General features: G+C 52.2%; 1 protein-coding gene across 3 annotated transcripts in view; it reads left to right on the top strand.

Annotated features, from left to right (window-relative positions):
- DNAI2 (dynein axonemal intermediate chain 2) overlaps positions 1-11,986 on the top strand; it is a 29,010-nt gene extending 17,024 nt beyond the window's left edge. For all 3 annotated transcript variants that reach the window (XM_050920808.1, XM_050920809.1, XM_050920810.1), the window contains exons 7-14: positions 428-567; positions 895-1,017; positions 5,216-5,439; positions 5,911-6,046; positions 6,671-6,817; positions 7,969-8,193; positions 9,004-9,048; positions 9,935-11,986. In XM_050920808.1, coding sequence (XP_050776765.1) covers positions 428-567; positions 895-1,017; positions 5,216-5,439; positions 5,911-6,046; positions 6,671-6,817; positions 7,969-8,193; positions 9,004-9,048; positions 9,935-9,943 — 1,049 coding nt within the window. In that variant the 3' untranslated portion in view covers positions 9,944-11,986. The remainder of the gene's footprint in view (positions 1-427; positions 568-894; positions 1,018-5,215; positions 5,440-5,910; positions 6,047-6,670; positions 6,818-7,968; positions 8,194-9,003; positions 9,049-9,934) is intronic.
- Positions 11,987-12,180: the final 194 nt, after the last annotated feature.

Below are 12,180 nucleotides of genomic sequence, written 5' to 3' on the forward strand. Positions count from 1 at the left end.
CTGGGGAACCCACAGTTTAGCCTTTATTCAGCCCATCCACACTAGGAGTTGCAACAGTTTTGCTAGGTCAGTGTATTACTATATTGACAGCTAAAAACCCCAGTGTAGGTGAGGCCCAAATCAGTGGCTGGTTTAATGGCTCTTTTGCGATGAAATGTACAACATAAGTGCCAGGTAGTTGCAAACCCTTCTCCTTATTCCTGGCATCACTGCGGCACTGCTGAAGTGATAGCCAAAGAAAGACAAACTCCCCGTTCACTTCATCCCGTTAGCAAGCACCGAGAGGGGAAACAACTCGTGGGAGCCAGGTGGAGCAGAACCAAAACACTAGGGAGAATGGTTAATTGCCAGGTCCTCTCGGGGAGCTGCAACCAGTGGAGCGGGGCAGGGTATATGACACAGCTGATGGTCTTCTCCTCCTTCACAGCTTACTGGGACACCAGGAAAGGAGGACAGCCGGTGGAGCTTTCCACCATAGAATTCAGCCACAGGGACCCCGTGTATGGTATGATCTGGCTTCAATCCAAAACCGGCACAGAGTGTTTCTCCGCCTCTACCGATGGGCAGGTAAAGGCCAAGAGAAAAGGTGGTCTGTGGTCTCTGCACAGCCAGCACCTGGCATCACCAACGGCCACGTCTGACTTGGTAGCACTGACAGTTTCTGCTCGGAGGAGAATTAGTTTGCTCCAGGACACTCTACTGCCCCCCTCCCACAGAGAGGAAGCGTGGGTGTACGTGTGTCCTGCCATTGCAGGTCCAGTCATTCATGAGTTTGATTCAAGACCAGCTGCTACCTGATGCTGGGTAGTAAAAGTGCCAGCATCTGTATACGAGAAAAAAAAACGGGGGATTATGAGAGCGAGCCACTCTGATGTCTCCCATCCCCTCCGCCAGGTCCTGTGGTGGGATATTCGTAAGCTGACCGAACCCACGGAGACACTGGTGATGGACATCAGCAGGAAAGGAGTCTTGGAGAACGCTTTAGGAGCCATCGCGCTGGAGTTTGAACCAACCATGGTAAGTGCTGCTTGCTGTCCTTCCCACCAGAGATCAAGTTGGAGGCAGTGTCCTGTGGTAGCTATTGTTCCAAAGACCCCAGGTGTCCCAGGGTGCTGAGCGGAGCTTAGCAGGCTCGTGCAGTACTCCTAGGCCAGAAGCATGGTGGCCAGGATGCAACGCTTCAGGGCAGAAGTACCCAGTGGTGGAATCCTTAGGCACCGGCTTGGGTTATGGCCAAGGGGATGGGGAGGAGGGAACGTACATGTCTGTTGTATTAATGTAGGTGGAATAAATGGCCACAATTACTGTGTGAGACTTAACCAGTGTTAAATGAGGTCTGGGGTTTGGTATACAGAGGCATTTGCTTACTTAGTACTCTGGTAAACGCAGGGTTAGGAATCCTTTTAACCTTTTATTAAAGAGACAGAAAAGAAGGGCAACAGCGAAAGCCTTTGAAATGTAAAGTGTTAAGTGAGGCTTTCATTTTAAAACAGCCCTTGTTCCCTTTCCCGTAGCTGGAGAGTCTTTGAAGGGAAACCCCTTTGTTTGACAGGCACTGAGATGGCATTAAAGGTGGTAATAATTGTTCTTTTGGGGGAAAAGAGAATACGTGAGTGGAGCTGGGCTGGAGCTGGCATTGTCGTGGTTGTCGTTAAAGTTCAGTCCCGTTTTCTTTATTAGACAAAACATGACAGACGCCCGGAAAAGGGGGCGAGAAAAGAACAGCAGAGATAGAAAATGCAGCTTCTGTCTCTGATGTTGAGTCTCGCTGCTGGACAAACACAGGCACAGAACATGGTCTTATCAGCCACCCCAAGTTCTGGCAAACTTTTACCAGCATGGAGCTGTTTAGGGCATTTTGTTTAGCTGCTTTTTTGGTCAGAGGCTGTCAGCAGTGTTGTAAAATGTACAGTCTTGGAATGGCTAAGCCAGATTCTTCTTACACAGAAGGAAAGAGAGAGATCAGAAAGAGAAGAAATAAGGCAGGGAAGGAAAAGGACACATGGAGGTGTGGGGAGAGAGAGATACACACACACACCCCAGATGGTGTTTGGGGTCCAGCCAGGGGGAGGTGGCAGCATCAGCTGGGTTCCTCTCTCTGCCCCGCTCTGGCCAGGACATTTCTCAGGATAAGAATTAAGGTAGTCCCAAGAGGCGGTGGGGATGGTAGCCATGATGGTGAAGCTCACTCCAGCAGACAGTTTTTCTCCCAAAGTCTTTCTTCAAGGACCCCAAAAGGCTGTGATGGGCAGAATAGCCCATTCTCCATTATTTTGTCCACCAGTTAGGCCTAGTTTCCGACGCATCGGTTGTTTTTCACTGATTTCTGGTTCCCACGCTTTTCTCATTTACTCAGCGTGATCTTATAACAGTCCTTGAGCTATATCAGGAGGCCTTTGTGTTTAGACTGATTCAGTCTGTCTGTCTGCCTCTGCACCTTTCCCCATCAACACTTGTTATTATAGGTTATTGGGACATCTTATGAACTTTCACACACTTCCGACGGCTGAGCTGACATGTAGGGTATAACCTCTCTGCAGGGACTGAAGAGTGTGAGTACCAATTTCAGGGCAGACTATTAGGAACCAGGGCACGAACCCCTTATTGTTCACCAACCAATTACCAAGTGCAAACTCCTCAGGCACTATAACAGCCGTAACATGGAGTCACAGACAGTTCTCTTGGATCCGCCGATCTGTCTCACCACCCAAGTCAGCCGGCCTTTGTGATAGATGGTCCCTTACACCAAGAATCACAGCAGTAGTCAGGTTACTCCCAGCCCCAAAGGACCAGTCACTTCCCCCAGGTCAGGTGCATCTTAGATCTCACACTAAAGACAACGCTTGTAGCCAATCCTATAGTAAACTATCTAAAGATTTATTAACTCAGAAGAGGAAACTAATGGGTTATTTACATGGTGAAAGCAGGTAAACATAAAAACACAAATGAATTACAATCTTAAGTTTCAAAAGATAATAGAAGCTTCTATAATAAGCAAGCTCTGCGTGTTGTTTAGGGCTAACTCAGTCTACGCGGCTGAGGATCTCTTGCTTATGCCTAGAAAAACTTGCCTCCCCAGAGTCCCAAGCAGCACAGAGATAATCAGTTCCTCTTCATTAGGGGTTTTATTCTCTTCTTCACCTGCTCTTTTGGTTGCAAAGCTCAGCTGATGGGTGGGGTCCAAGCCATGGCTCATCTTCCTGGGGAGGAGGCAGAATAACAGCAAAAGTCTTTTGTCCTCTTCCTGACAGTATGTAGGGAAATTCCAGCTGCAGCATCCCACGATAGTCCATCTAATATTGATGGACTTTTCCTGTTGGGAAGGGCATGACACCTTCTGTTGAAGATCAACCTGTCACACTAATTAATGGATTCGAAGAAGTGAGCTGTAGCCCATGAAAGCTTATGCTCAAATGAATGTGTTAGTCTCTAAGGTGCCACAAGTACCCCTGTTCTTTTTGCAGATACAGACTAACACGGCTGCTACTCTGAAACTCATTAATATGTCTCTCCTGTCTGGTGATTGACACAGTCACAAGAGGTTCACAATACAACCCCTCAAATATTATTTTACAATATGGGACGCGGATGCTGTAAGTGAGCTTAATGCCGGCTGCAAGTCACAAGCGCATTCAATAAAGTCTAAACACTAAATGCATTTGTAAAACTCTCATCCCTATTTTAACAATACGAACCCTGTTGAGCCAGTGTCAGTGTTTAACTGAGAACGGGGACCTTGGCATGAGCTCGCACCTGGCCTGCCAGCATCGCATTGGGTACGTTTGTAGGCCCAGTTAGTATGACATCTCATACGGTCCTGGCATTCTGTAGGGTACAGCAGGCAAACCAGGTTCTCTACACACTGGTTTATATTTCTCAAACATGTTGATTTCCTGAGCTTCCACACCCTTCACATGCTTCATTACCATGCACCACATCTGTCTGCATTCAGAGTAACTCCACTGACTTCCATGGGGTTACTCTGGATTTACATCTGCCGTGCTGAGAGCAGGATGTGGGCCCACATGGGTTGTGTACAAATCTGCTTGAATTTCAGAGCGAGGCTGGCCAGTGCCATAAAGCATCTTGAATGCTGCAGGTGGTAATCTCTGCGCACAGCATGGATTTCCTTCATGGAACCAGACTTAACAAACCAGGAATTTATTGATTTTCTCCTGATCTTGGCATGCAACTAAAGGTCTCTGTTAGAAGACTGGGGTGATAATGGTGTGAGATTGTTGTTTGTTGCTAAAGTAGCGTTTTTGCAGCATACATAGGGCTCTTCCCTGGGCAGCCTGCTGGGTTCTCCATCAGTAAGGGTAAATTATCCAGTGTTGCGGTTTGGCTTCCCTTTCCCCGCTATAGCTGCAGTTGGATAATGCCGAGACAGGAATAATCAGATGTAGACTCTAAGGGATCTCTAATCTCCAGAGCCAGCAGGGGCCTAGCCATGATAAGCATCTTTATCTCTGCATGGGCAGCCGAGCAGTGCTGTAATCGCTGAGAATGCAGGGTTGCGCAGAGCTGGTGGGGGGCTGCAGTTGGTAAGTATCCTGCTCTGTGCACAAACATTGGGATGTTTACAAAGCAATGAGGCCAGCAGGGGCTGAGAGTTGGGGGGCTGCTTTGGCACTGACTCTGCAGAGCAAACCTCAGCCCCGTGGAAGTGCCTTTGGTTTAAGTGTAGCCCTGAAGACAAAGGAGCCGAGCTGTATATGACAATGTAGGGATGGGGAAGGCCTGTTGGATGAGACTCCATCTCTCCAGCAAGGCATCAAGAAATGTAACCTCAGTTTATATACACAGTACATGAAGTGCAGGCAAAAAAAATAACTTGTGCACGTCCAGGGAAATGCCAGTATTCTAGGCAGTCACTTGATCGTCAGCGGATTCCACACTACTTTTGCCAGCTTCGGGAAGCCAGAGTTGGGCTTGTTCTTAGAACAGTAGATCTCGTCCACAGCACTCTAGTTAATAGTACATCTCCCAGTTTTCAATGCCAGGTTCACTTCTCCTCTTGATGCCCGTTGAAGAAAGTTTGCCTGCATAACTCCTACGGGCATTACTTGGATCCAACTACACCCTCGCCCTCCACTCATCTAGAGGAGAACAAACCCCTTGCTGGGACCTGCCCTTCATGTGGGAGATCCTCTCCTGCTGGAAGAGCATCCCCACACCCAGTGACAGTTGCTTTCCACTGTGTTTCTGACCACAGCCGACTAAGTTCATGGTGGGGACGGAACAAGGCGTGGTGATCACCTGTAACCGCAAGGCCAAGACACCTGCTGAAAAGATAGTTGGCACATACAGTGGGCACCATGGCCCCATCTATGCCCTGGCAAGGAACCCTTTCTTCCCCAAGAACTTCCTGACAGTCGGGGACTGGACTGCTCGGATCTGGTCTGAGGACTGCAAGGAATCGTCCATCATGTGGACCAAGTAGGTGATGGGTTTTATTTTGCACTTACTGTTTCTATCCCTGATTTATAGGTCAGGATGGGGTTTCAGGAGTATCTCAGTGACAGAGGAACACAATTTTCAGTTAATTTTAATGGCACTTCAGTGCCTGAATCATTGGGCTTTGGAAATCCCGCCTGCTGCCCCTGCAAGTGGTGGTGGCAGGATATTGTTCCTCCCCCGACAATTAGGTTTCTTTAGATTTCCCCCTGCAGAGCTAGGTAATGAAGACAGAAGCAGAACACGAGTGAAGGGACCTGGATTCACTCTGTGCCCAGCTGTATGTCTCAGCCCCCGTATATATGAGAGGCAGCTGCCTAGCATATCTAGCACAGCAATGCTACGCACTCGGGGAATGTGGCAGTTACTCCAATGTAGCATAGCTCTGTAATGTGGATTCTTCAGCACCAAATGGTGTGAATGAGTTCGGAGAGCTGCTGGATTTGTTGGCAGGTACCACATGGCTTACCTAACAGACGGGTGCTGGAGCACCATCCGGCCAGCTGTCTTCTTCACAACCAAAATGGACGGGACCCTTGATGTCTGGGACTTCCTCTTCAAACAGAACAACCCCTCCCTCAGCGTGAAGGTTGGGTCAGAAACACGTCTTCTTTTCCCTTTGTGTCTCCTCCTCGCCCGCTGGGTGGGAGCTGCGGGGATCTGAGCCATTGCAGGGATGTGGCAGGTGCTTCGCAGACCTCTCCCGAGGCCGGTGGGAGGCTGCACCCAGGCAGTGATTTGAGTTGCTTGTGTGGAGCTCTGCAGCAGGAGCAAGCTAGCAAACGCATCCTGGCCGGCCCGGCCATGCAGAAAATAAAGTGGCCGGCGTAAGCTCTGGTGCACACACGGGCACTCACCAGCATCTCACTGTTTGGGCTGCCCAAACCTGGAGGAAAGAATTGTTCCCACCAAGCTTTTGCTATATCCGTGTTTCCAGTGTGCCTATCATCGTAGTATCTGGGTGCCACGTGGCGTTCCAGTCTGCAGGAGCCAGGCCTCCCTCCTCCCCCATTTAGGCCATGTCATACATAAGCGAAAACATCTTTTAAAAACCAGTTGCAGTGAGTATTAATGATAGTGCCTGAGGCACTTGTGTCAGTCAGTCCTGACATGCTGAGCCGTGTGGCCCCCCTGCCCTGACACAGGTGCCCTGACTCTCTGGTGATGGGCAGCACCTAAGCAGTAAACTCCCCAACTGGTCCTTCCTCCCCAGGTCTGTGATGAGCCTCTCTTCAGTCTGCGTCTGCAGGACAACGGGCGTTTCATTGGCTGCGGCTCTAAGCTGGGCACAGTGACCCTGCTGGAGGTCTCTTCCGGGCTCTGTACCCTGCAGAGGAACGAGAAGAACCTGGCCACGGCGGTGAGTGTCTCTTATGCTGCAAGTGGCAGCATGGGCCTGGCTGCGGTAGCTGCCATAGGTGAGCGCAGGGTCTGCTTTGAACACGGACGCTTCCAATCTCCCTCATAAAGTCTGCCAGTAGGAACTGGTGCGATGCAAGCGGCTGGCATGGATGGTCGTTAGCGGTTTGGGAGTACGTGCTCTGAGGCACCCAGATTGTCTATACACAGAAGCTGCCCTGTTTAACTTCAATTGGATTAAAACCAGATTTAGTTAAACCAGTGCAAAGTCCTGTGTGAATGCACTTATATCTGTTTAAGTCTGGTTCTGTGGGTTTCATTTTGCCCTCAGGTGTAGATAACCTGGGTAATAGCGTCCACACACAATGTTGCACCAGCTTAACTGAAATGGGTTTCAAATCAAACCTGCCATTAAACCGGTGCAGCGGTGGGTGTAGTCCAGGCTTCCCACAGGGTCTTTCTGTGTAGTGTCAGGAGGGGTACAGAGGTAGGCAATCCTGGGCCCGTCCTTCAGAATAGGGGGCATTCTGGTGGCATTCCAGGTCTCACTAACACCAGGGATGTGGCCCCTTGTGTTCTCCAGCCTTCCGCCTCTGCGCTATGCGGGGCTGGCACTCTCCATTTCCCTGGTGTGTGGAGGAGTTTTAAGACAAAGATTCACTCCCAGGGGAAACACTTGGGTTCCTAAGTAAGTGACCTGATTTTTCCAGCACCCCCAGCCGCTGTGGCAACTCCTCGTCACGGCCCATGGAGTAGGGTGAGGTGCCTAGCTTTTAAGCCCTGGAGCTCATCCCGAGGCGCCCTAATCCGCCAGGACGCACTCGCCCTGTGTAACTGCTTCACAGCAGGGACCTAAGCACCAGAGAGCCCACTCGCAGGGACTCCATACCCCGTGCTATGTGAAGGAGACCTGTGGCTGATCCCTGGATGGAGGGGGATTGCAGGAATGCTGAGGGCATGGCTAATGTGTGCACAGAGCAGCGAGGCCTGCTGTGGGGCAGGAGGGGAGCAGCTGGCCACGCTGTAGGGGTTAACCGCATGGGTTCCTAGGGGCTCTGCTTTAGTTCAGGGCCCAGGATTCCTCCCCACAGCCCTACTGCTGGGGGCCCAGGTCCCTGAGCCCTAGCCCTCTCTGCACCCTGTGCCTCTCAGATGTTTGAGCGAGAGACAAAGCGAGAGAAGATCCTGGAGGCCCGGCACCGGGAGATGCGTCTGAAGGAGCGCACCAAGGCCGAGGGCAAGGAGGAGGACGTGAAGGTGGAGACGGAGGAGGAGAAGCCTGAGGAGCTGCTGGCCAGAGTCCAGAAGGAGTTCTTCGAGATCATCGAAGCAGAGATTAGGAGGAAGGAGCGGGCAGACAAGCTGTCGAAAGCCCAGGTAGCACAGAGACAAGGTCTGCCATGGAGGGCTGGCTCTCTGACCATGGTGCTGCATCCTGGAACTGGTGTCTAGGAGGCCCGTGGGCGGGGGAATGACACAGCACATCACATGTTGTGAGGAGACCAAATGGAGGTGCAGCTCTGCTCTGCCAGGTCCCTGTGATAAGGGACTTGCTGATTCCAAATCATGTGGACTCAGTTAAAAGTCAGAGGTGATTTCCCTACCTACCAGTCCTGCCACATGTCTTAGACCTGTGACATTTATATCAGCTGTCCTGTCTGAGAACATGGCATTCACCCAGCAGGGCAGGGAGAGCCCAAGGAACAGACTGCTGTTGCAGGCTAATGGTCTGTTTGCCTTTGCTTTCATTTCATTGCAAGGGACCCCGATCCTCTGACAGTCACTTAGCTGAGTGTAGGTTTGATGGAAGTGAGCCTGGCACTGCGTTGTTCACACCATTGTCACTGAACTGCAGTTATTCACGAAACTCTCCAGTACTGGCTTCCCCCCCATGAAAGTACAGGCTGTTTGACAGTGTCAACTGCACTTCTATGGAGAAGCTGATTTCTGACTGACTGCACTGTCCCATTTACCGGTGCGCTGCCTGTTCTGGGGAACTCTACCAGGCTGGCACAGATTCCACAAGAATGGGGGGCTGATTTTGATAGCGTTTCTAAGTATTCACTGGTCAAAAGCCAAGGCAGCAGAGCTGGGCAAGGAGCCTGTTTCAGAGAGAAAGAGGGTCCGTAAGAGCAGGTTTTCCATGCCTGGGGACTTGGAATGCAATGATCTCCTTATTCCTTTCAGGAGAAGGAAGTTACAGATGAAAACGAGGATGAAGGCCCCTACAAGGTCAGGATACACCCCAGGATACCCCCTTTTCCCTACCATAGACTGATTCCCTTTCTACCCCCCCCCGACTCCTGAAAAGCCCCCACGCTGCACCCTGTGGCTTTTTTCAGTGTCCCTCCTCTGAGCACCTCAATTTGCCAGTCACTTGCCAATCCCCATGTGACATTCACACAGGAGCCAAAATTAGGGACACCCCTGTCCCAGCCGTACAAAGCCTAATGCTGCAGCACAGCTGGGGAACACGAGTCCATCTCGCCTGCACTGCAGGAGGGAACTGGGTAACTGGGTCCCCCACATGGCAGCGCCCAGAGTGTAGCTGGAGCCCTGGGTGCTGTGGGAAAAGAAGGGTTTGTATTCTCAGTGAGAGGAGCCCATCTTTCTCCTTCCAACCAGCCCCACTCGGGATATACTGTGGGGTCAGTCCCCTTCCTAAGGACACCAGGCGGGTTTGGCTTGGGAGCTTGTGCCCAGCCCTCTATTCTCAGCTGCTGCTTCTTTCTCTATGAACTTCCCCTCTCCCCTTGCACGTGAGCAGCTAACACTACCTCTCCGTGCAGCCAGCCTTCTTGGGCGGCCCCCTTTGAGGCAGCCATCCCATCCCTTCGGTCAGCTGCCTTGGGGCCGGCATGGAGAGGAGGCTTCCTGTCAGCCTCCATCCTGTGCAGTGCTCAGACCCAGGCGTCCTGCATGATGACAGCATAGCCAGTGGAGTCAGAAAGAGGAAGGGTGGATTCAGCTCTGCTGTCTTGTGAGCCTGCTCATTGCATCTGTAACAGATCTGGAACCCCACTCCCCTGGCTGGCAGGGCATTGGGATGCTGTCTATGGAAGGAGACTCTGGGCCCCAGGGGACCCTCCTTGGCCTAACCACTGTTCTCTCTCCGCAGGAGGAGTGAGCCTGGCGTGTGGCTCGCACAGTCACACTTAATTTATTCTTGTACCAGTGCAGGTTGTTTCCATTTTTGATCTTTTCTACAAGACAGACTGGATTAATAAACAGCAGCATTTTTAAGCCATGTCTGGTTGGGTCCGACAGACATCAGGGTGGCGGGATCTGTATGTTGCAATCTGCTTTGCATCCTGGACCGATGGAGGAGGCAGGCAGCCATTCCCCGGGCGCCGCTGTCTGCCTAGACACCGTGCTGTCTCCCCTACGCAGACCCGCAGGCTGAGTAGCAGCAGCCGCCACTGGAGGTCTGTGCCGTGTTCTGTTCCGCCTGCTCTCCTTCACCCACCTGCCCACAGGAGCGTGGACGTTCCCCTTCCCCTCAATAAGCAGGTGGTTTTATGACATGACAAAAGGCCAAACACTCCTGGTCAAACACTTGGCTCCTCTCCTTATCCCAACATGCACCCTGCAGCCACTGTGCCAGCTCGCCAGGCCTAGCGATCGCAGCTGGGGCAGCCTGTCTAGTCTGTCGAGGTTCCCCTGTGACACTCATCCACGCGGGATCTACTTGGGTCATGGAACTGATTGGCTGGTTCCAAACTCGCGACTCTCCTGCTGACAGCAAAGGGACCAGGCGCTGGAATACTTCCTGGGGAGGGCTACGAGGATGTACTGCGTGTGTGTGTTTGGCTGCAGGCATGCATGTGCCCCGGAGAAGCGGGAACTGAGTGGCTGTGTAGCAACAGCAGGAAGATGATCATGGCAGAAGCAAAGCCCCCTTGTATAAATACATGTGCGCTGCTTCGGTAATTTGCAGACATGGCTAGAAACTTCAGCCGGGGATGGGGAGACTGCTGCACATTCGTGGCTGTAACTTCAGTCTGTTCCGGGCAGGAGCTTTCTCCTGAAGCTGCTGCTCCGCAGGGAGAGCCCAGAGCTGCGGGGCTCCCATGCATTGCCCTGCGGAAAGGCCTTTCCAATGGCTTGCGGCTGGGAAAGTGAAAGCAGCTCTCCGGGCCGCTCACCCAGCGTTTTTGTACAGAGCCCCTTCTCCTTGTGGCCTCTCAGGCGGGTTGGTGTAGTCATCCCCTTTGTACAGATGGGGAAACTGAGGCACTGAGCGAGGGAGTGGCTCACCCTGAGCCAGGAATACTACCCAGGAGTCCTGACTGCATCCGGTAGAGCAAACTCTGTCCCTCAGTATCCCTGCCCCCTAGCTCCTCCCCCAGAGAGGGGAAATCCCTCCTGCCCCATGCCTGGGTCATCTGAGTGCTGTTACTGTGGCTGTTTATTCTGTGTCACCATAGTCCCCAGATGGCCCAGTGGTGGAGCAGAGGCCCAGTGCGCTAGGCACTGTACAAGCACAGAATGGGTATGCATACCCTGGACGTACGCAGAGGTCTGCTGGGGGGACAGCAACTCTCTGGATATTCGCCTAGTTTTACAACAGGCTACGTAAAAAGCACTGGTGACGTCAGTACAAACTAACATTTCATACAGACCATGACTTGCTCTATGTACTGTACCCTGCAATGGAAGGACAGTGTGCATGTTCCACTGGATTTATTTTATAATTCTGTGGTAAAAAGGAGAAAGTCAGTGATTTGTCAGTAAGTGGCTGTTACACGTTTATGTTTCTGTGTCTGATTTTGTAAGCAAGCAGTTTTGAAGTGAGGTGAAACTTGGTGTCCTCAGGACAAACCAGCCTCCTGACAGGGGGCCGGGAGTCTGGAAAGGTTGAGAGCCGCTGTGCTAGAGAAGGGCAAGCTGGCGGAGGGGCTCCGTGCTTCAAGTGCCAGGCTGGGGACGGGATCATTGACGGGAGACAAGCAGGGAGATGGCACGTGGCGAGGCCAGAGGAAAGGAGGCTGCGGAGATCGAGAGGTTGTGAGCCTGGCGAGGGCTCGAGTGCACAGATGGACAGGGAAGGCCGTATCGCTGCAGAAAGAATCTGTACGGTCTAGATGGAGACCGCTCCCCCTCTAGTTTCTCAGACACTAGCCCAATCTCCCCAGTGCGGATTCTCCCTCCCTCCTGCTTGCCCTAGCTTGAGGGGAGGGGTCTGGCCCCACAGCTGGGAAAGGAGCCCAGGCTAAGAAGAGGGGGGAGTCCTCAACCCTCCCCAGCAAAGCTGTGTTCCCTGGGGAACATGTTCATTCCCAGCTCTCAGCCGCCTGGGCCTTAGCCAGTGTCGTAGGTGTGCGGTGCAGGGTCGGGGGCAGCCAGGGCTCCTGGGTTCTACAC

This window comes from Gopherus flavomarginatus, chromosome 12, assembly GCF_025201925.1.
Source record: "Gopherus flavomarginatus isolate rGopFla2 chromosome 12, rGopFla2.mat.asm, whole genome shotgun sequence".
NCBI classification, from domain to species: domain Eukaryota; kingdom Metazoa; phylum Chordata; order Testudines; family Testudinidae; genus Gopherus; species Gopherus flavomarginatus.